Below are 25,272 nucleotides of genomic sequence, written 5' to 3'. Positions count from 1 at the left end.
GTTGGGCTGTGATAATCATTTGTTAAATACCACTCAAATGTACTAATCTATTTTCAGAATGATTTAGAGATGCTGGCGTTTGACTGGGGTGAGCACAGTAAGAAGTCTTACAACACCAGGTTAAAGTCCAACAGGTTTGTTTTAAACACTAGCTTTCGGAACTAGATTCACCTGAGGAAGGAGCAGTGCTCTGAAAGCTAGTTCTTGAAACAAACCTGTTGGACTTTAACCTGGTGTGGTAAGACTTCTTACTATTTTCAGAATGTTAATCAATCAAACTGAAAATCTTGTGTAGAAGTTCATCTTTATGTGTTTAATTAGATATTGATTTGATGAGTGTCTCAGTCATGTCACTAGACTAGGACCAGAGATGTATAATCTGTATAAGTCATGATGACTTGACTAATGCAATCATATTTTTCCTGTGATCGTCATAAATATGACACCAAAAATGCTTGTGATCCTGACATTTGACGTTTCTGAATAGCCGGTAATGGTGTTACGTGTCAGACTTCTCTTTTTCTCCATTCCTTTTTGTTTGTTGTTTATATCACAAAGGATGATTTATGTGGAAAGTATTGGGTTCCTGCAGCAATCACAGCTGAGAATGTTGAGTGAGATGTCTTTGTGACAACTAACTTTGTCAAAGGTGGAAAAAGATTGATGACCTGGTAGTGTCGCTATTGGCATTTGTATTCATGTTCAAACTATGTTTAAATGCCTACCCTGTGTATTGCCTTTTAAAAGTAGAAAAAATTATTGATTTCACACTGAGAAATCTCAATATGATGGCTTCAGAAAGTTATTAGATGTAGAAATTATTAGTCTATAAAATGCGAACCGCACACATTAAAAAAAATATGAAATAATATTTGCAGCTTTTTTTATTTGATTTGTTTTATTTTCACGAGTAGCAAAGTACAGTGAAAAGTATTGTTCTGCGTGAAGTCCAGGCAGATTGCTCCATACATGAATACATAGAACATTGGATAAAAGCAAATTACTGCGGATGCTGGAATCTGAAGCCGAAAAGAAAATGCTGGAAAATCTCAGCAGGCCTGGCAGCATCTGTCGGGAGAGAAAAGAGATAACGTTTCGAGTCCAGATGACCCTTTGTCAAAGCTATCCGGCAGAGAAAGTGGGAAATATTTATACTGTGGAGTGAGATCGAAAGATGTGTCATAGCCACAGAGGGGCTGGTTTTACACAAGGGGCTGGTTTAGCTCACTGGGTTAAATCGCTGGCTTTTAAAGCAGACCAAGCAGGCCAGCAGCACTGATCGATTCCCGTACCAGCCTCCCCGTACAGGTGCCGGAATGTGGTGACTAGGGGCTTTTCACAGTAACTTCATTGAAGCCTACTCGTGACAATAAGCGATTTTCATTTTCAGAGAAGTGGGGTGCTAATAGCCACAGAAAACACGGGGAAAGAGTGCTAATGGCAGTCCCCAGAGAGAACAAAAGTTGTGAAAAGCCAAACAGCAGAGAAACTAACATCAGAGGGTAAACTGTGATAGATGTAGATGTGGGAGGAGGGGACCTGTTCTGCATCACAAACCAGCTGTGTAGCCCACTGAGCTAAACCAGATCGGGTGCGGTGTAGGGAGTATAGTGCTACAATTGTCAAGAAGTTGTCATCAGAGAATTTGCAGTGCAGAAGGAGGCCAATCGGCCCATCGAGTATTAAGGACTATCGTGGAGGAGTTGTCATTGCCTATTCTTACTGCTTGTGATCTGTGGTCAGGAGGCCTTGTTGTCAAGATGCTCCTGGTATCAGTGTAGTGCCAGGGAGATAGCATCTGTTGTTGAGTGGTTGTGGTAGGCGAATTGCAGTGAATCAAGGCAATCTGGAAGGTTGGAGGTGATGTATCTCCCTGACTAACCTCAAAGCAGTTCATAATAATAGTTGTCAGGGCCACCAGGTGGTAGTCATTGAGGCACGTCGCCTAGTTCTTCTTTGACACCGGTATGATAGTGGTCTTTCTGAAGCAGGTAAGAACCTCAGAACGGAGTAGGGTGAGGTTAAAGATGTTTGCGAATACACCCGACAGCTGGATCTGAATGCACAATCTTTTTTTCCATGTTTGCATCCATTTTTTACATGTATGTATCCTCAAGTGCAAAGTCACTGAATCAAGCTGGGGTACAATTCCACAGGAATTTTCAGCATTTGTGCCTGAAATTTACTTTGTCTATGTTCAACTTTAATAAGGAGTTGGATGCTAGATATCTTCATCCAGATTGCTTTTAAAAAGCTGGGTTTTGTATTTTCATTCACATGCTGCCAATTCATATGTGCTGGATCTTGTGCTCCCCTCGCCTGCGGGTCTGCGGGTTTGATGGTGGAGAGATACTTAAAATCCAGCAGGTGGCCATGAATGGGCTACTTTCAGGGCCTCACCAGGCCTAAGGACAAACAGGCAGGCAGATGGCCCGACATCTACCCTTGCTATGCATAAAATGTTAGACAGGTCGGGAGCAGGATGGCCATTCGCTGGATTTTACATATTCCTCGCCTTCGGAGTACCTGAATATCCCGTTGGCGTGAGCAGCCGGTAAATCCCACCATTATTTCACATTTTCATATTTTTTAATCTTGTTACCATTTTATACACAAATAATTTCTACATCTAATAACTTTTTGAATGCATCATATTAATTGGTTATTTAAGGGTATCATCCTGTCACCTTCAGTATTTTACCTGTGTTGAGGGAGGCTGGGGTTGGGGGATACTTTTTGGAGACCTTTTGAAGTGACTCAACCTGACCCCCACGACCTGGAAGCGGATCGGGCCCAAACCGGAAGTGAAGCCCCGATCTCGATTTGGATCCGACCTGGACCTCGGAGCTCCCAACCCAGCCTAACAACCAACGCCAGATCGCCTCGCCCAGTCCCCAGAGCTCCCGACGACGAGACCCGGCCCAACTCCACCCCGAGCGACCCGCCCAGCGACCCGAGCCAGAGAGGTCCGCCCAGCAGCCTGACCTACCTGGAGATGGAAGAAAGAAAAATCCATGTGGAGGCCCGACCGGGCCTACTTCAAGACCGGACCCCTGGAGCGCCCAGGGAGGGAACAGACCACGGGACTCAGTCCAACCTGCCTCAGGAAGGCTCTACCCAGGACCCACAAAATGGCGGAGACCCCGCGCGAGGACTCAAACGCGCCGCAAGGTATTCCCGTGCCCACAGAACTCCAGGGCCCATCCGGATCGCAAACATGTCCCCCAGCAACCCCCCACCCTCAACCAGTGCCTGCAACCCTGCCAGACACGATCCCGGAAACATAACTAGCGCCCCGGTTCCAGCCAGCGCCCTGGACCCCGCCAGATGCAACCATCTACCTTCCACAAGGGCTGACGTCTCCCATCGGATCCCAGCACCATTTAGCTGCAGCCGCTGACTGAGGAAGCAAGGGAAACGCTGCAGGTTGCAGGTGAGACTGAGGCAATGTGGTTTCAAGACCCCTCTCCCCAGCATACTCCTGGCAAACGTCCAAGAGATCGAAAACAAGCATGAATGAACTTAATGCTAAACTTACCTCTCAGAAGGAAGTAAGAGACTGCTGTGTGCTCTGTTTCACAGAGACATGGCTCACCCCCGCCTCACCGGACTGTGCCATACAACCTGAAGGTTTCTCAATTCACCGGGCGGACCGCACCGCGTCATCAGGCAAAGCGAAGGGTGGAGGGGTTTGCCTCCTCATCAACTCCTCCTGGGGCTTGGATGTGGCGACCCTGGCGACCTACTGCTCCCCCGACCTGGAATACCTGACCGTAAAGTGCCGCCCATACTATCTTCCACGTGAGTTCACTTCAGCCATTATCACAGTGGTCTATATCCCACCCCAGGCAGAAGTGAAGAGGCGCTGGACGAACTGTACACAGTTATAAACAACTACAAAATAGAACACCCGGAGGCGTTGTTCGTCGTGGCCGGGGACTTCAACAAGGATAACCTGAAGAGTGTACTGCCAAAATTCCGCCAGCACAACCCCTGTCCCACCAGGGGCGACAACACTCTTGACCACTGCTGCTCAAAAATCAAGGGCGCCTACCGTTCCATCCCCCGTCCGCACTTTGGGAAATCAGACCATAAGATGGTGCTCCTTCTCCCGGCACACAAGCAGAAACTCAAACGGGAGAATCCAGCTAAGAAGGTCGTGCAGTGCTGATCTGAGGAAGCAGAAGATCTCCTCCGTGACTGCTTAGAGACAGTGGACTGGTCCATATTTAAGAACTCAGCGGCCAACGTAAATGAGTATGCAACCACAGATTTCATCAGCAAATGTGTGGACGACTGCGTGCCAAAGAAAGCAGTACATACGTTACCCAACCGGAAACAATGGCTCCCTACTGAAGGACAGGTCTGAAGCGTTCAAGTCAGCCAACACTTACCTATACAAGAAATCCAGGTATGACCTCGGCAAAGCCATCCGAGATGCCAAGAGGGAATATCAAACCGAGCTAGAGTCACGGATAGACTCTCGGTGGTTGTGGCAAAGGACTAAACAACATAACTGGCTACAAAGCGAAGCCGAGCAGTATCTCCAGCAGCAGCGCACCCCTCCCTGATAAACTCAATGCATTCTATGCTTGGTTCAAGCAGGAAACCAACAATCCGCTGTCGAGTGCCCCAGCAGCCCGTAACTCACCCATACCCACCATCACAGCTTCCAAAGTCAGATTGGCCTTCCTGAAAGTGAACCCTCGTAAGGCGACGGACCTGGACGGGATCCCTGGTCGTGCACTCCGAGCCTGCGCGGACCAGCTGGCAGATGTGTTCGCGGACATCTTTAACCTGTCCCTACTCCACTCCAAGGTCCCCACCTGCTTCAAGAAGACCACCATCATACTGGTGCCAAAGAAGAACCAGGCAACGTGCCTCAATAACTACGGTCTGGTGGCCCTGACTTCAGTCGTAATGAAGTGCTTCGAGAGGTTGGTCATGAAGTGCATCACCTCCATACTTCCAGAATGCCTTGATCCACTGCAATTCGCATACCACAGCAGACACCATTTCCCTGGCCCTACACTCATCCCTAGAGCATCTCGACAACAAGGACTCCTGCATCAGACTCTTATTTATTGTCTACAGCTCCAACTTTGACACCATAATCCCAGCCAAGCTCATATCAAAGCTCCAAAACCTCGGACTTGGCTCCTCACTCTGCAACTGGATCCTCGATTATCTGACCAACAGACCACAATCAGTAGGAATAAACAACAACACCTCCTCCACAATAGCCCTCAATACCGGAGCCCCGCAAGGCTGCATACGTAGCCCCCTACTCTACTCCCTGTACATTCATGACTTGAGTGGCAAAATTTGGTTCCAATTCCATCTACAAGTTTGCTGACGATATGACCATCGTGGGCCGGATCTCGAATAACTACAAGTCAGAATACAGGAGGGAGATAGTGAACCTAGTGGAGTGGTGCAGCGACAACAATCTCTCCCTCAATGCCAGCAAACCTAAAGAGCTGGTTATTGACTTCAGGAAGCAAAGTACTGTACACACCCCTGTCAGCATCAACGGGTCCGAGGTGGAGATGGTTAGCAGTTTCACATTCTTAGGGGTGCACATCACCAGCAATCTGTCCTGGTCCACCCACGTAGACGCTACCACCAAGAAAGCACAACAGTGCCTATATTTCCTCAGGAAACTAAAGAAATTCTGCACGTCCACATTAACTCTTATCAACTTTTACAGATGCACCATAGAAAGCATCCTATCTGGCTGCATTACAGCCTGGTATGGCAAACTGCTCGGCCCAGGACTGCAAGAAACTTCAGAAAGTCGTGAACACAGCCCAGTCCATCACACAAACCTGCCTCCCATCCATTGACTCCATCTAGACCTCCCGCTGCCTGTGAAAGCGGGCAGCATAATCAAAGACTCCTCCCACCCGGCTTACTCACTCTTCCAACTTCTTCCATCGGGCAGGAGATACAGAAGTCTGAGAACACTCACAAAAAGACTCAAAAACAGCTTCTTCCCCGCACGATCCTCTTATGGACTGACCTCATTAACACTGCACCCTGTATGCTTCATCTGATGCCGGTACTTATGTAGTTACATTGTGTACCTTGTGTTGCCCTATTATGTATTTTCTTTTATGTATTTTCTTTTATTTCTTTTTCTTTTCATGTACTTAATGATCTGTTGAGCTGCCCGCAGAAATATATTTTTCACCCCCTTTGCCAGAACAGATTGGCGGGGGAGGACACCCTTTGCCAGAACAGATTGGCAGGCCTAAGTAAAATACAAGACCCTCCCATCATCTCAGACTTATCTGGCTCCATGGCATGGTCGGACTGCCTGTGGTCCCAGCCGTGGCCACCATTCCAAGGGGCGCTATTGGAACTACTGGGCTTCTGGACATCAGGGGCGAAATTCTCCAACCCCACGCAGGGTCGGAGAATCGCCTGGGGGCGCCAAAAATCCCGCCCACACAGGGTCGGAGATTCTCCGCCACCCGGGAAATGGCGGGGGCAGGAATCTTGCCCCGCCGATCGGAGAGGCCCCTGCGGCGATTCTCCGGCCCGGATGGGCCGAGGACCCGCCGCTGGGAGGCCTCTCCCGCTGCCGAGGTTTAAACCACCTCCGGAACGGCGGGCTCAGCGGCGCGAGCAGGCCCCCGGGGTCCTGGGGGGGCGGGGGGCGATTGGACCCCGGGGGGTGCCCCCACGGTGGCCTGGCCCGCGATCGGGGGCCCCCTCTCAGACTGCGCGCCAGTGCCCTGGCTGCACTCTTTCTCCTTCCGCGCCGCCACGGCCTCCGCCATGGCGAAAGTGGAAGAGAACCCCGCATCGCGCATGCGCGGACCGGCGAAAGCCTTTTGGCCAGCCCTGCTGGCGGGGGCGTCGGGTGTTTGCGCCAGTCTTCTGGTGCAAACCGCTCCAGCGCGGGGCTGGCCCCCAAAGGTGGGGAGAATTCCCCACCTTTGGGGAGGCGTGACCCCTGAGTGGTTGGCGCCACTCCCCTACTCCGGCACCCTCCGTCACGCCGGGTAGGGGAGAATGCCGCCCCTGATTAGCTAACAGTTCTCTCAAGCGAGAAGTCTCACCTTAAAGTATTTAAAGCTGCTCCCAACATCAAATTGGGCTTGGTTTATCACAGGGCGAAATCACTGGCTTTTAAAGCAGACCAAGGCAGGCCAGCAGCACGGTTCAATTCCCGTGCCAGCCTCCCCGAATAGGCGCCAGAATGTGGTGACTCAGGGCTTTTCACAGTAACTTCATTTGAAGCCTACTTGTGACAATAAGCGATTTTCATTTTATTTTTCATTTCATTTCAAATTAGTTTGAAAGAGCAGGTGGGATTGTGGTTGGGTTCTCCTAGCATTTTAGCCATGGAGGCCGGAACCATGGCACCCCATAAAATCCAGTCCATGGTTTTTATATTCAACAGGCTCAAAGAATGCCACAACAGGGGAACAGACTATTTAACTCAACTCATCTACACTGTTTTTCTTTATGAACTCCTTGGTCTAATACTGCTCCTTGTACCCTTAAAACCCATAATTGACATGTTATATTTCATGTAATTAAACAAAAGTTACTACTGCATTAAGGAGAAATGATGGCATCGTGGGACTCGTAATCTAGAGGTCCAGGCTAATTTCTGGCAGCTGGTGGAAATTGGATTCTGTGAATAAATCTAGAATCTAAAGCTCGTCTCAGTAATGGTGATGTGAAACTATCATTAATTATTATATAAATCCACCTGGCTTACTAATGTCCTTTTAGAGTCCGGCGTACATATGATTCCTGATCCTCAGCAATTTGATTGACTCCTAACTGTCCCCTGAAATGATGTTGCAAACCATTCAGTTCAAAGAAAATTAGGAAGGGGCAACAAATACTGGCCTTGCTGTATTCAAATACTCGCATCCCATGAAAATTACAAAAATTGAATTCCACATAAGTTATTTGAAAGGCTTCAACAGTTTGCACCATTTTTTACAGTTTATCCTTTTAATTCTTAATTTGCATTCTATTAAGATGGAAGTGGTATATCAGTTTCTTATCATTTTACCCCTTTTTTGAATTACCCTTCACTCCAATGAAGGGAAATCCTAAATTTTAAGTATCACACCATTCCCAGAGTCCTTCATCCCTGGTATCAATAAATGTCCGTTGGGGGAGAATGGGGTCTTAACTTTCATTTTGAGTTCAGGGCACCCTTTAAAAGCGGTGTTCTGATACCTGTGAAGCCGGGTTTACTGGCATGTTTAGGCCTCGCCCCTCACAACAATGACGCAAAGACCACCCCCATCCCCTGTCAAAAAAATGGCAAAATGCGGGAAGGTCTAGTTGGGAAACCTGCCTCCTTCATGCCAGTTTTCTGACTGAACTTGGACCACTTGGCCATCTTTTGTTCAAATTCCACTGAAGTGTCTCGTCAAGTGCCAATCTATTTATACCTTTCTTCTGCTCAAGAAAGTATCTCATCTAATTGCTGGGCTTCAATTTTTAATAATAATAATAATCTTTATCAGTGTCACAAGTAGGCTTACATATGCACTGCAACAAAGTTACAGTGAAAATTCACTAGTCGCCACATTCCGGCACCTGTTCGGGTACACTGAGGGAGAATTCAGAATGTCCAGTTCGCCTAAAGTCTGTCGGGACTTGTGGGAGGAACTGGAGCTCCCGGAGGAAACCCATGCAGCACGTGAAAATGTGCAGATGCCGCAGAGACAGTGACGCAAGCTGGGAATCGAACCCAGGTCCCTGGAGCTGTGAAGCAACTGTGCTACCGAGCCGTCCATTCAGAAGAATAACTTCCCAAACTTTACTCAACCATCATATCTAAAGAACTGTGATAGGTGCCTTTACAAGGCTAAAGTGAACGCAGTGCTGTTGCCACGCTGTAAGGATCCTCCTGTTTGTCCTTTGTTTTTCCTTTTAATTTCTATTATTCTGCTATTTCAATTTTTGTACCTGGACAATTAATGGGATTTATGCCTTTAAAATGGACTTCACCTTTAATTCGAGTGGCTGGTAATCTGAGGATTTATGTTGTCTGGCAAGACAGGTTGCAAAGAGCTGTTTATAATTCAGATTAGCAGATTCAGGGAGATCAGTGCTGACACATTGTGATGGACTTGGCTGGCGGCCATTGAGCTGGCTCAAATTGCTGGGCCTTTGCTGATACTCGATGCTGATTGGTACTGACCTTTCTGGAATGTTCTGCAGAGCTGGAAGGATTCATCGTGCTTTCAGTTTTGAAAGTCCAGTGACAGAGCAACACCTCTGTTGCAGCTCTCTCCAAGAAAACTGATCCAGCCAGCTTTTCCTCTCTATCCAGTCTATTTGTGTTTTAATTCCTGAAGTCAGAGCTGTAGGGAACTCTTTGGGTTTCTCTCCCTGAAATCTTAACAGACTTTTCTAAAATCTTGAGGAAGCTGCTTCTCTGATATTCTGTTCTCCTCAGTAAAGCTGGGGAATATTCTGGTGATCCAGGAAACCAGTTAAATTTAAAACACAGGCTGGACCTGGGGAGAAAGTGAGACCGAGAGTCTGAGGCTGTTCTTTTGAGTAAGGCCCAGGGTAAGTGATTCCCCCAGAGGAAACCCTGCAGCCAGGAAGCACTAAATGCATGTTACTCACAGAAGAACCTCATTAGTCGGTGGCTTTGATCGTTAAACTTCCTGGGAAGACGGCCTCCTGCAACAACGTCAATATCACAAGCAAGGACACTCATCTCACTTATTTTAATCCCTGTTATTTCATCCCTACCTCTCCCTATGTGTGTGTCTGTCTTGTGTGTGTTTGAATTAGAGGGTGGGATGGTAAAATGGGAAATAGTAAAATAGCTGACCATTATTTTGTTACAATTGCTGCATGTTTCAACTCTATTTCTGTTATAAATAAACAGTTGTTGTGTTTCACTTAAAAATCTGGTGGCTGTAAGTCATTAGAGCAGTCGAGGGCCAAAGATCTCAGACATTTAATACAAATTATTGGTTAATTCACTTGTGTTGGGACTCCGGGGCCTTTGGGGCTGGAATTGACCGCGAACTCGCCGAGGGTAATAATTCAATTTTTTTTTTTGCTAACTGAGCTTTGCTAACAAGAAGTCACTTAAAAGCTGAAATTAATATACTAATTTAATTTTCTGTAATGCAACAAAAAGATGAATGTGAATATGTAGATATCCTTCAACAACATTTGTCAGTTTTCCAAATTTGTTTTCTAGTTGAATAAAATCTGACAGTTACTCTATTAGAAAAAGGTACAGAGCTATTTTTATTCAAATTATCTAAAACATAGTGGACTTCTTTTAGATTTATAATAGCTTTATATCGATTTTTCATATTCATTTATGGGATGTGGGAAAACCTGGTTAGGCCAGCATTTGTTGTCCATTCCTAGTGATGCAGATGTGGCACTAAAATCTTCAACTGACAAATACAATTTACATCTTGTGACTGACTTAAACTTACTTTGAGTTTCTGCTTTCATTGGGGTGAAGGTTAGCCAGAGAATGGAGCACTTTTCTACTTTTAGTACCCAATCTAAGAATCAAGTAATCCCTCATTAGTCTTATTCTGTACAAAGGCATCTTCTATCTGCGTACAAAGGCATCTCATTATTTAGGGAACAAAGTGCTCTTTACATTTGCAATTAGAAGGCACAAAAAACTTTTTTTTGTTTTATTTACAGGTAAAAGCAGTCAATCTGGAAGAGTATACACTGCAAGAAAACCAAAACTATAGAGCAATATCAAGAAACTACCTGCATCGTGCTATACCAGAATGAACTCTAAATCTATGTATTGTTTACAGCTGTACTATATGTTACTGTACAGTTGTTTTGATGTTCTATCATCTTATTGAAAAATGCACTATTTTAATAAAGTAGCTATTTGTTTCTATATTAAGTTAAATGAAAATGGAGAATGTATTTTTTTAATTCTTTGTCAAACCTGAGAATTATGAAGTATTTTTAAGGTTGAAAAAGCAAAGCAAAATTTTTCCCAGCTCTTTTTGTAGAGATGAACATTAATCTGGTTTGGACTGCAACAAATGGGAGTTATTTCAGCTTAAAAAATATATCAGAGATCTGTATTTTCTGAGTCAAACTTTGGCTCCTTTTTAAAATTAGAATCCGAGCCAGAGAATAAAGATGGTTCAGTCACAGGAATGTTTTTAAAAACGTGTGATTAATGTGGGATCCTTGGGTAGGAAGACTTCAATATCCTCGGAACTATATAAATGATTACTGCAGCTTGCAGCACTAATACTCTATATTAGTATTTTACAGTCTGTTTAAAAATGTTTTGCAGAAGCGTTGATATTGTAGAAATATTGCATGTCAATGCATTATATAAAGGTTCAAAATTCTGTCATATTGTACAGAATATACATTGGTGTGCACAAATTCGGTAAGTGTTTACAAACTAACTAGCTGAAACGAATGCTGTGATGATTTGTTTGATTTTGTTTTCCTGTTTTTGCAAAGCAGAGTAGGCATCGGAACTTTGAAAGAATGTTTATCAATGTTTTTCAATTTAATTTCTGTAAAATATTTGCTTTTATGGAGTTTTTTGGGCAAATGAAAGTGATCTTGATAAGCTAAATTACAAGGATTTTTGAGTTGTAGCACTATTTCAAAATATGGTTCTGAGTAACATCAGTTACTACAGTACTGCTATTTCTTAATTGAATGCAAACCTATATGAGGCTTCAACTCTTGTAAATAAAAAGCACAGCCTTCATTTTGTATCCTCTACATTCCATGTCTCAAGTCCAGGTTAAGTTGTGTTTGAGGCTATTTTAAAAAAAAATCACTTTCTCTTAAATTTTGAGGGCAGTTTTCTTGTGTCAAGACAAATTCCAATCCCTCATCGTCTAGACAAATAATCTAGCTACATGTGAAGTTTGTTTTGTCTATGTAGAAAGAACTTGGGAAAGGCCAGTAGTTAACAATGAAAGCATCCCTAATCACTTGGTGTAAGTTAAGTGTGATTCAGTGCATTTTTCCAAGCTTCCTCATTCTACTGATGCTGAGACCTTCAAGTTAATAGTTCTAGAGCTTGTAACAATGTGCTACTACCTGTTGGCTGTACAAACGGTAGATCTATTAAAGGGCTTCCTAGTGCAGATCATTCTGTTCCTTCACCCCCTAACCTCAGTCTTGCTCAAGTTCAAAGTCACAAATTGCTAATTTCCTCGATCATTGGATTGTGGCAGCATTTAATTATTGTGGCATTTAAACAACATCTCTGGAAAACCATCTAAATCTCTCCAGAGCTCAGAGGAGTTCTCCCAGTTAAGCACAAAGTCTCGAACCTTGGTTGCTGTTGAATAAACTCAATCACGTTTAATGGAACAGATCTCTCTCGGTTGGGAGAAGCCAGGAGCTGGATTCTCTGGTTTTGGGAATATGTCCCCACACCGTCGTAAAAACTGTGGACTTTCGAGCCAGAAAGACTGGCGTGAAAGGGCTACATATTCCTAGCCCTCCAGCGGCCGCGCTGTGCTCCATGGCAGACTTGGACCACGGAGCTGGACCCTGAACATAGTGCTCCCGACTGGCTGTGTGCCGGACCCTGACCGCCTGCCCAAACATTGCCCGGCTGCGTATAAGGCTCCCTGCCCTCCCATCGAGCCGCCCCCGACCAGGACTGCGTCTCAGTCCGCAGCCGCCACGCTAGTATCCTGACCGGCAGGACCATGTTAGATCCACGCCGTCGGGACTTCGGCCGGTCGGGGGCGGAGAATGGCGCGGCGAGCCTCCAGCAATGGCCGCAGGTACGTGATATGCGTGTGCAATACTCTCCCAGTACGCCACTTTTCGGAGCCCCGAGAATCAGGGAACCGGCGGCGGTCATGATTTTGTGCACCAAAATGGATTCTCCACCTCGGCACCAGCCGCGATTTCGGCATCAGGGTTCGGAGAATCCAGCCCCAAGTTTCTACTTTGAGTGCTTTGTTTATCTAGCAATTCACTATCTCATACCTGATCTGCACTTTGAGAAGAAATTCAGAAGAATTCTTGATTGTTTAATTGACATTGTGTTCAGCAACTGTTTTACCTGAATAATCACACTCCGGTGTTCTGTGTCACAGACTCAGTTCATCCCTAACATGAGGACTTTTTAATTACCTGTTCATGTAGCTAATATGTCAATTGCATAAACATCCTCTGATTCATATCCAAAATAAAAAATAACAATTACTGACACTTGCCTTTGGACTCATGTGGCTGTCAGGATATTAGCCAATTGCTCTTTCATCATCACAGTCTCATTAAACATCTGAACCTTTATCTATCTATACTTGAGTTTGACAGTTTTTCAAAAGTTAGCTCTCTGGAATTTGAATTTCCTAATTAAATGAGAACATGAAAAAGGAGAACCATTCACAGGATCTGATTCTCATTAGAAACATATTCTAAAAGACGATGTTGCAAACTCAAGCTGAAATCATTTCTCAACCGTTTAGAATACTTATACTGTCTTTTTAACCCAGGAATCAGACACAAATCAATTCTGTTTTGATGGTTTTAGCTAATTATGATGTAAACGTCTTATGATGCTCATTATTAGTTTTGGTAGAGCTAGGCACTGTTCACTACATTGCCAGAACAGTTTCTCTCCATCCACCCTGTCCATGATCATGAAACTCCTTCAACATACCTCCTTCCAATCCTCTCCCCTCCAAGGAAACAGTTTCACCTTCTGTAATCCATCCATGCAATGAAAATCCCCTATTCCTGGAAACATTTTCGTAAATTCCCCCTGCTTCCTCTCCAGTGCCTCTCCTTCCCCAAAATGTGTGGTGACCAGAATTGGACACATTGCTCTGTTTGAGATCAAATCTATGTTTTATAAAGGTGCACCATAGCTTCTTTGCTTTTGCTCTTCATGCATCCATTTATGAAGCATAGGATCCTTTATATCATTTTTCTCAATCAGGACTGACACTTTCAAAGATTTATGTACATGTACCCCCAAGTCCCTCTACTCCTGACCCCCTGGTCAGCACCGGCCTTTCTTTTCACTGACTGAGTAGTCTTGATTGACTTCTTTTTCTGAGAACCAAGAATCCATCTCCCAGGCAATGGATATATTATTGTTCGATGAAAAGGATCATGCTCTGATTCTGTTGCTGAACCAAAATCTCTCCTATCTAAGTGGTAGGACTTGTCATATGGCTTTCCCCTCCTATCTACAGTAAAATGGAGAGGTTAAGCCTCTGCTCATCCCATTCCACCGAGTGGAGTAATTTATACTCTTTCTTGGCCAGGTTAGGCAACTTTTTTCATCTTGGATTTCAGCCAAGCATGTAACATCACAAGGAGCAATGTTTATCAGTTAAGTCAATATCCCTATAGCATCTACGGCACGGAGACAGGCCCTTCGGCCAAAGCTGGTCCGTGCCAATCATCTAAGTTAACTCTATTTGCCTGCTTTTCAGATTTCACTTGTTTAGCATGCATTCTCCTTTCTAACTACTTTATTTATATAGGTGTTAGAGATGCCTGTAAGGTGTTCCTGTGTAATAAACTCAGTGGTAGGAAATGGATTCTATCCCTTTGAAAAACAAAGCGTATCTACACAAGACTGATAATTTATTTTAATTTGTGCGGAAGACTTCTACATTGTGCCATGAAGATACCTAACTAGCTGAAGTCCTAAATATTTCTTGTCCTGATCAATGCTTATTCCTCAACCAACTTCACTATAAACTGATGTGGAGTTTACTGTTTGCAAACTGACTGTTGCATTCCCCACATTACAATAATAACTACACTTCGAAAAGTAGTTAATTGATGATTAATTGGGGTCCTGAAAGGTGCTATACAAATGCAAGTAAGTGCATCTCTCCCTCCAAGCATACCATCTTGGCAGCTATACTTTTAGGAAATAAAGCAAGAAAGGATCCAGACTTGAAGTCTCAAAATGAGCATCATTGTGGTTTCACTGATTCTTCCTACTCAACCTAGCTTATCCTAGTTAAATAAAAAGGGAGGACTTCATAAAAATTACAACATATCTATTGAATTCGTAATTCTTTTGTGTGAGCTGGTTGTTAAAAATAAGTTAAGCTTTGAATTCTCAATTAAAATGTTTGTAGCAAACTACTGAATATATTTTATAGCTAGATTTACAATTAACAAATGAAAATGTTAGTAGCAGGCTAATGTCACTTCTAATTCTGTTTTACTAACCTGATGGGTAACATTTACAAGAATTTTAATGTCAATGGATTGTTGTACCATTGGTCTTGGTAAAGAATTGTTTTTCTCCATATTAAATGGATATTTAAATTTTCTTTTGTGCTATCTACAAAACATAGTTTCTGTAATTTCGTAATGCTGTATAGCATTTAGAGAAATGTACTAAACTGAACATTTGGACAATAAATCAAATATATATGAATATTTATAGATTTTTGTGTAACAATACTACTATGCTAAATTAATCTCCTTTTATCTCTATTAAAAATCAAATGTGCCCTGATTCTGTGAATGATGTATTGAGGAATGAACGGTTGAGACAAACCACTGCTAGTTTATAAAATGATGATCTGCAGTTGACTACTGGAAAATTACTGTCATTGAAATAATTAAATTGCAGTGATTATGGGTAGCCATTCATTCTGTTGTAAAAACAGAAATTGCCAATGTGTAGCAAGAAAGAAAAAGATGGTTATTATTTCCAGTTGGACTTCACTTTTGACTTCACACTTCAAGATTCTAAGGTTTTATATATTAATTTTTTTAAGTGTATGTATAAATTAAATTTCTATTGACGATTTGAAAAAACAAAAAGGCTATATGGTTGAGAACCAAAAACTAAAGTACTGGTGTGGAGTTCCTGCTTTCAAATATGGTTGAAGTAGCACTGGTTAGGATAAAGTTCAAATTTATGCTAAAATTAATTTTCACAATCACAAATGGAATAACTCCCATGAATCAGTACAAGCACATAGGGTAATAGAATGTAAAAATATTCTTACCATATAAAAAAAACTTGTTGATATAGTGAAGGATGGTAGTCTGGAGCTGGTTTATTAATCATGTGAAAATTGAGTTATTAGCAAAAATAGAGATTTTATAATAGTTTCATTGGTGTGTCTTAACAGCGCCAGGACCTGGGTTTGATTCCGGGCTTGGGTCACTGACTGTATGGAGTCTGCACGTTCTCCCCGTGTCTGCAATTATAGTAACTGTAGTTTAAAGCCAAAACCCACGGGGTTTCTGCCGAGTGCTCCGATTTTGAAATATTTTGAAAATTAGTGCAATTTAAAGAGGCTTACCCAAAACTACGCAGCAGAATCTCAATTTTGGCCTCTGGCTGTGGGCACTTTTTTGGGGCAAGTGGGAGTTGTTTTGAGCAAGTTGAAATTTGAACCTATGTAATGTATTATGAAACATAGGAGTGTAACTCCTATTTTGAGCATAACTAATCATATTTTAAATGTCCAGATTCTATATATACACTGGTTAGGCCGATGCTACCCAACATGTTATGATATTTCAAATGGAAACTGGACCCATTTTAGTTTAGCCATCCTACACCTGAAATAATTCTTTTGATTCGGAACTGGTCCAACATGACCAGATTTTTGAATGAAAGAGATGGTAACCATTTTTATGTAGAAAGAATAAATATTTAAAGTAAATATGATTTAAAATAGCAAACAATTTCCTTCAGGAATAAAATTTATTGTTCATGTTAGTTCAAGTCTAAATTGTCTCGATTTCAAGAGCACAGCATTAATCATTGTATTCAAGCTATTATTTGTCATTAAACCTATTCATGCAATAAAGGTTAAAGTAAAACCTAAATTATAATTGTGATAGAATTTAGCACTTAACATTTAAGTACAACATGGATAAAAAAAGTGCCTTAAGCTTAGTGAAACGTGAATTTAATAACATAATTGTAAGTGTTGATGAGCAACAATTATACTGCTTATTATAATTGGAAAATAATTATAGTAATTGTAGTTTAAAGCCAAAATGCCAGAGGTACAGATGAAAAGCAACCACAGATATTAGTATTTGAACTTTGATAAAAACAGTAAATACAGGAGATGTTTGCACCTTGGACATTGTGATGTCCTTAATTATGAATTTGTAAATTAAATAATTTTACTATACTAATTACAATATGATTTTTTTCAAAAATTCAAGCAATATTTTACCTAGCTCATAAAATACAGAAGTTTATGATACATTGAATTAGATTTATACATTTTAAAAATAAATTTAGAATACCCAATTTATTATTTACAATTAAGGGCAATTTAGCGTGGCCAATCCACCTAGCCTGCACATCTTTGGGTTGTGGGGGCGAAACCCACGTAAACATGAGAATGTGCAAACTCCACATGGACAGAGCCGGGTTAGAACCTGAGACCTCGGCGCCATGAGGCAGCAGGGCAAACCCAAGGTGCCATGAGGCAGCAGGGCTAACCCACTGTGCCACCGTGCTGCCCCAAGATCTAAATTTTGCGGTGTAAATGGCTTGAATGGAATGAGCTATAACTTAAACATGCATGTTTGACCGACTGTGGATTAATAACTTTACACATAGCTTGAGCTCACATGGAAACTTCCAGAAGTATATTTTAGTTGTTTAAGATGGACAGCTGCGAAATATTAAGATGGCTGCCAAAGAGTCACATGACATATTCTTATTCTGCACTGACTATTAAACTTCTGGAAAGTTCCAAATTGAATAACTATGGGTGTGTACTGCCCCCTGGCATGGATAGAGGACAAATGTTTTTTGTGGAATTCACACCTGCTATTGTTTGGAGATTACCCAAAACACTAAGTCAGTGGACTCTTGGGCTGAGATTCTCCAGAACCCCAGCGGGAAAATCAAAGTGAATTGTGCTGGGCACGAGGAGCGGCCCACCATGCTATGCCATGCTGTGGTACTTGGGATGTTTTTTAGCTGTATCAGCTTTTCCGTGCCATTGCACAGCACATTGGGTCCATGCTGCAACTGAGAGGGGCGGGACCAAATCTCTTGACAGGTCACGCTCTAAAGGGGACAGCTGCACTTTCTAGGAACAGAGGCAGACTCATTTAAAAAAACTGTGATTAGGAAAATACCTGCTACCGTGAGATAATGGATCCTTGCATAGATGTGAAAATAAACAATTTGAATCTCTCCTTTGAAACTACCTCAACTTGTCAATCAGTAACCTTTCAGCAGGCAAAGGGGCATGAAATTGAATGCAAACAATGCAGATCAAAGTTTTCACCCTTCTAGGAATACACTTTAAAGGGCAATGACATTGAATGCGTGAACAAAGGACAAAGGAAAGTACAGCACGGGAACAAGCCCTCTGGTCCTCCAAGCCTGTGTCGACCATGCTGCCCGCCTAAACTAAAATCTTCTACACTTCCTGGGTCCGTATCCCTCTATTCACATCCTATTCATGTATTTGTCAAGATGCCCCTTAAATGTCACTATCGTCCCTGCTTCCACCACCTCTTCCGGCAGCGTGTTCCAGGCACCCATGACCCTCTGTGTAAAAAATACTTGCCCCGTACATTTCCTCTAAACCTTGCCCCTCGCACCTTAAACCTAGACCCCTAGTAATTGATCCCTCTACCCTGGGAAAAAGTATCTGACTATGCACTCTGTCTATGCCCCTCATAATTTTGTAGACCTCTATCAGGTCGCTGCTCAACCTCTGTCATTCCAGTGAGAACAAACAGAGTTTATTCAACCGCTCCTCATAGCTAATGCCCTCCATACCAGGCAACATCCTGGTAAATCTCTTCTGCACCCTCTCTAAAGCCTCCACATCCTTCTGGTAGTGTGGCGACCAGAATTGAACACTATACTCAGTGTGGCCTAACTAAGGTTCTATACAGCTTCAACATGACTTGCCAATTCTTGTAATCGATGCCCCGGCCGAAGAAGGCAAGCATGCTGTATGCCTTCTTGACTACGTTCTCCACTTGTGTTGCCCCTTTCAGTGACCTGTGGACCTGTACACCTAGATCTCTCTGACTGTCAATACTCTTGAGAGTTCTACCATTCACTGTATATTCCCTACCTGTATTAGACCTTCCAAAAAGCATTACCTCACATTTGGCCAGATTAAACTCCATCTGCCATCTCTCCACCCAAACTATCTAAATCCTGCTGTATCCTCTGACAGTCCTCATCGTCATCCGCAATTCCACCAACCTTTGTGTCGTCTGCAAACTTACTAATCAGGCCAGTTACATCTTCCTCCAAATCATTTGTATACTACAAACAGCAAAGGTCCCAGTACTGATCCCTGCGGAACACCACTAGTCACAGCCCTCCAATCAGAAAAGCACCCTTCCATTGCTACTCTCTGCCTTCTATGACCTAGCCAGTTCTGTATCCATCTTGCCAGCTCACCCCTAATCCCGTGTGACTTCACCTTTTGTACCAGTCTGCCATGAGGGACCTTGTCAAAGGTCTCACTGAAGTCCATATAGAAAACATCCACTGCCCTACCTGCATTATTCACCTGAAAGTGAAAGTGAAAATCACTTATTGTCACGAGTAGGCTTCAAATGAAGTTACTGTGAAAAGCCCCTAGTCGCCACATTCCGGCACCTGTTCAGTGAGGCTGTTATGGGAATCGAACCGTGCTGCTGGCCCATTTGGTCTGCTTTCAAAGCCAGCGGTTTAGCCCTGGGCTAAACAGCCCCTTTGTGACCTCTTCGAAAAACTCATCAAGTTGGTGAGACATGACCTCCCCTTCGCAAAACCGTGCTGCCTCTCGTTTATACAATTGTGTGACAATTGCTTCAAAGGTTTTCACCACTTTAAAGGGATTACTATTACCTTCATCTCACGGACCTTTACACTTGGAGTACTGACAGACTTTTTAATGGGTTTAGAGGTACAGTTGAGAACACTCACTTTATTATGAGGGATGTCTACTTTTGAGGTGCAGAGTGACTAAATGGTATAGGGGTGCAGATGAGAACTTTAATTTTTGCATACCTACTGTTTTAATGGTTTAAAGGCTGCATGTGGGGAGAGAAGCCAAATGAGTCCCAATCCCGAAATGACTCCTGACCTAATCGACTCCAGCCCAGCATATGCCCTCTGGTCCCCCACCTCCCATGCATGCCCCCCCACTCCCATCAGCACCTTGGTGGCAATTGTTCAGAGGGTGTTTACTATCTTGCCACCCCTCGGACTGCAAGCCACCAGGTCCACATTCCTCAATACTTGCACCAATTCACGCCAGCAGGACTCTCAACTGGGAGGAGCTGGAGCATCCCAGCTAGCCTGTGAGTCGGGTGTCCTGTCCATCAATGAGATATAAAATAGCTCTAATGTACGATTTGCATGGTCCTGCTGGGTCGGGGTGCAAAGCTCGACAGGGACGTCAGGACACTTGCTATGGCCAATGGGGAATTGGCCCAATGTGGGATTCTGCACGCCATTGCGAATTCTACGTGCAGTGGGTGGCTCCAGAAAATCCCGGTTTTAGACTTGTGTCTCCAGACTCTCAATTTAGTCAAAGAAAGCTGACAATACCAGTTATCCACTAACTATTGTGAAAGACCACCAGCTATATCCTATTATATGTGATAACTTTGGATGATTACCACTATTGGTCATGTGATCAAAATTGGCTTGAGATGCTGAGTTTTATCCAAAGACTCAGATAGACCATGGTAATCTGCAGAGTAACACCAAAGAGCTAGCAAAGGCAGTGCCATCTTTGCCTTTTAAAAACCATCAGTTGTCAGCCAGTTTGAGAACCAGACTCTGAAACTAGCTGCTCATCTTCAAGCAGCCGAAGCACTTAACATGTCCCAGTTTCAAGGTTCAACTGAGAACCAACCTAGATATTCAACTGCAAGAAACCTCACAACCTGCTGTGAATCCTTCACTTTCTAAAACCCTCGCTTCAACTTCAAATCATCAAATCCATTCAGGAACCAACAGGCTTTCTATTTGGGGGACTGGGAATCCTAAATCAGAGTTGAATTAACTAATCTGCAAACAAGTGCATTATCTTTATATGTATACAGTGGGGGTGTTTACAAACATAAGACCATGGGCAGGATTCTCGGGCCGCACCCGCCGGTGACCGGAAATTCCCACCCGAGGTCAATGGAACTTTTCATGGTCCTGTCCCACCCGTGGCGATCTTGCAACGGGCGGGTTGGAAGAATCCAGCTCAAGTGTGTGACGTTGCTTGAATTGATTTTCTAAAACTTATGGAAGCCTGCTGGTAAATTATTTAATTGGAATATAAACTCCACGGGTAAAAAAATGTACACCTCTTTCCATACCAAAATATACTGATCATGAGCAATAAGAGAGAAATAAATTCTGTCTGTGACAATGTTTCACTACCATTTATAAGTATGGTAACACTCATAATGTGCATTCCCTAGATGGTGCACTTTCAATGCAAAGTTTAAAAAAAAAATCATTCATGGGATATTGACGTTGCTGGCTAGGCCAGCATTTATTGCCCATCCTTAATTGCCCTTGAAAGGTGGTGCTGAGCTGTCTTTTTGAACTGCTGCAGTCCCTATGGTGTAGGTACACCCATAGAGCTGTTAGGGAGGGAGTTCCAAGATTTTGACCTATTATCGGAAATGTACCGTCGATATATTTCCAAGTCAGGATGATGAGTGACTTGGAAGTGGATGGTACACACTGCTGCCACTGTACAATGGTGGTGGAGAGAGAGAATGTTCATGGATGAGGTGCCAATCAAGTGGGCTGTTTCGTCCTGAATGGTGTCAAGCTTCTTAAATGTTGGAGCTTCATTAATCCAAAGAAATGGAAAGTATTCCATTACACTTACAACTTTTGACTTGTAGATGGGGGCAGGCATTTGGGAGTCAGGAGGTGAGTTAATCACTGCAGGATCCCTAGCCTCTGACCTGTTCTGGTAGCCACAATATTTATATGGCTAGTCCAATTGAGCTTCTGGTCAATGGTAACCCCCAGTTTGTTGATAGTGGGGGATTCAACAATGGTAATGCCATTAAATGTCATGGGCAATGGTCAGATTCTCTCTTCTTGTAGATGGTCATTGCCTGGCACCTGTGGGGTGAAAATGTTACATGGTCAGACCAAGTCTGGATATTGTCCAGGTCGTGCTGCATTTGAACATAGACTGTTTCTATATCTCACCCATTGTGTATTTCTGAGAGGTTTTTGATGAGTCCGTCTGTAGCAGCCACTGTTTCAATATCTCTTCCTTGGGCCTTTACGAGTTTTGATGAGTGGCAGGATTATAGGAAATGTCTCTCTCTTCACACTCCCCTGTGGGTGATTTGCTGCTTTCTCACCTTCCTAAGAATGCATTTTAAGCAGTTCGCTCTGAGTCAGTTCAAATTGCTAAAATTCCAAACATTTGAAAAATCATATTTTTAAAAATAGAGGAGCGTAGTGTCGTAACGAGATGCCGTATTGGGAATGCTAACCCACTCTCAAAGTCAGTCCTTAGATTAATAAATAAAGTAGCCACAGTCCCAGAATACCATAGGCTGCTTTCCCCTTTGAGGGGGAGAAGCAACTGGTGGTGAGTTAACCTGAGGATTACCACATCTCAGGTGAGAGATAAGGCCTTCCTGAATAACCTCAGCTGGCATGAGAATTGAACCTGTGCCGTTAGCCTTTTAGCCTTACTCTGCATCACAAACCAGCTATCCAGCCAACTGAGCTAAACCAGCCCCCTTAGGTCATGACACTGATAAATTAACTAAACTGCAATATCCTTCCTGGATGAAGTAAGGTAATCGTAGTTGTCAATAATTTAGTGAAACCTAAATGGTTCAGATTCAAGGTTATTCACAGAAAAGGTCAGTAAAATTCACAAATAGATGTATTATGTTTTGGCTATGGAATCCATGTACATATCGGCAGAGGCTAGATATTGAAGTAATCCATTTTCAGTGTGGGGTGGTGGAAGGGAAAGGTACATTATTACAAATTCATTCATATACAAAGAAATAAAATCAGAGCACGATCATAGAAAGAGGCTATTCAGCCCATTGTGCCTCTTTGGAAGAGCTTTCCAACTAGTCCCAATCCCTTGCTCTTCCTCCATAGTCCCGCAAAGCTTTCCAGCTCAAGTATTTACCCAATGTTTGGGACGTTATGTGATTCTGCTTCACCCTTTCAGGCAGTGCAGTCTAGATCATAATAACTCTGTGCATAATATTATTTTTCCTTATTTTGTCTCAGGTTGCCAAATAACTCTGCTTACCGACCCTTGCAGCACTGGGAATAGTTTCTCCCATGTGCTCGAACAAAGGCTTTTGTAAATTTGAACCTTTCTATTATCAGATCTCTACTTAACCTTCTCTGCTCTTAGGAGTACAACCCCAGCTTCTCTAAGCTCTCCACATAACTGAAGTCTTTCATTCCTGGTACCTTTCTAGTGATTTACCTCTGCTCCCTTTTGAAGGCCTTATATTCTTCCTGACGTGCGGTGCCAAGAATTAGCCAAAATACTCCAGCTGAGACCTAACCAAGGCTTTATAAAGGGTCAATTAGCATAATTTCCTTGCTTTAATGCTCTAGTCCTTTATTATAAAGCCAAGAGTCTTGTATGCCATGATGTATGATCGGTTCATTCTATTTAGAAATCCTGCACATTTAAGTGTTAGCATTAGATTAAGTAAGAAAAGACAGAACTCATTTTCTGCTTGAGCAAGTTAAGAATTGTGCACTCTAATCATGGACTATACAGAAAACAGAATGTGTTCAACAAATTAATATCACATCCATCATAATGCAATCATTTATCAATGTGCCGGAATGCATGATTGGGATTGCAGTATTGCTGAAGAATGAAAAAAAAAAGAAAATTATGAACCATCCTGGCATCCATAGCACCGATGAAACAAACTCTTTAAATGGCTGGTGTTGTGTTCTGTGGTTCTGTGTGTATCTTTACCATTGATAAAGATACACACAGAAAATACATGTGTTCAACTAGAATAATAATTTATTGTCAAACATGTGGAAATATAACTAAATATACACAGACAAAGTTACTTGAATTCGTAGGGAGCTACTCTTTTATAATAATAATAATCTTTATTGTCACAGGTAGGCTTACATTGCAATGAAGTTAATGTGAAAAGCCCCGAGTCACCACATTCCGGCGCCTTTTTCTTTTTTTTTAATCGCTTATTGTCACAAATAGGCTTCAATGAAGTTCTAGGTTTTGGAACTTTGATACGAGCTTGGCTGGGATTATGGTGTTGAGGTTGGACCCGTAATCAATAAATTAGAGTCTGACGTAGTAATCCTTGTTGTCGAGATACTCTAGGGATGAGTGTAGAGCCAGGGAGATAGCGTCTGCTATGGACCTGTTGTGGCGGTATGCGAATTGCAGTGGATCTAGGCGTTCTGGGAGTATGGAGTTGATGCATTTCATTATGACTGAAGTCAGGGTCACCAGAAGGTAGCCATTGAGGCACATTATCTGGTTCTTCTTTGGCACCGGTATGATGGTGGACTTCTTGAAGCAGAGTAGGGACAGGTTAAAGATGTCTGTGAATACCTCTGCCAGCTGGTCAGCGCTGGCTCTGAATGCACGACCAGGGCTCCTGTCCGGACCTGTCGCCTTCCAAGGGTTCACTTTCAGGAAGGCCGATCTGACTTTGGAAGCTGTGACGGTGGGTCTTGATATGTTGTGGGCTGCTGGGTCACTTAGTGGATCTGTGGTTTCCTGCTCATTCTTTGTAACTCAGCCTTCAGTTTATCCCTCAGTGGAACAAGCACACATCTGGGTGTATGCACCACTGGCTTCGCACTCTCCTTCAGCTGAATGCAATATGTAAAGGGTAGGGAGCCAAATCCTTGAAACACCTCTGGATAGCTCTTCATGATCAATTCAACTGATACATATTGGCGGGGTGCCATGTTTTCTGCTGTGTACACTCTCTTGATGAGCAAAGCTCTCCATACGCCTTCGCTCCAATGAGCAATTCATTCTCTGTCTCCGCTACAGAAAATATTATTCTGTACAATTTCTCGTTGACAGTGACTTCGAGCTTGCAACTCCTAAGGTCGTGTTGTGATGACTGCTGTAACCCTTCAGGAGCACTGATCTTGGGATAATTTATAGCCTGACTTTTCATCATCCCACTGTGGCTGCAAATTTCGAGAAAATATCTTTTGCTTTAGCTGGTCGAACTGCTTGTGTCCCTTTCCCAGATGACATTCACATCAGCCCGGTTGTCAATGCATTTATCCTGATTCACACTCATCGATTGTTCGTACATCTGTCAGACGCAAGGTGCATCTCCTGGCAAAAT

General features: G+C 43.1%; 1 protein-coding gene across 1 annotated transcript in view; it reads left to right on the top strand.

Annotated features, from left to right (window-relative positions):
• Positions 1–15,473, top strand: part of fam174c (family with sequence similarity 174 member C) — a 64,914-nt gene extending 49,441 nt beyond the window's left edge. Inside the window, exon 3 of the mRNA XM_038805191.1 lies at positions 10,672–15,473. Coding sequence (XP_038661119.1) covers positions 10,672–10,675 — 4 coding nt within the window. The 3' untranslated portion in view covers positions 10,676–15,473. The remainder of the gene's footprint in view (positions 1–10,671) is intronic.
• Positions 15,474–25,272: the final 9,799 nt, after the last annotated feature.

Source organism: Scyliorhinus canicula, chromosome 8 (genome assembly GCF_902713615.1).
Source record: "Scyliorhinus canicula chromosome 8, sScyCan1.1, whole genome shotgun sequence".
Classification (NCBI taxonomy): domain Eukaryota; kingdom Metazoa; phylum Chordata; class Chondrichthyes; order Carcharhiniformes; family Scyliorhinidae; genus Scyliorhinus; species Scyliorhinus canicula.
The sequence above is the reverse complement of the archived record's forward strand: the minus strand, read 5'-3'. Positions and strand labels throughout refer to the sequence as shown.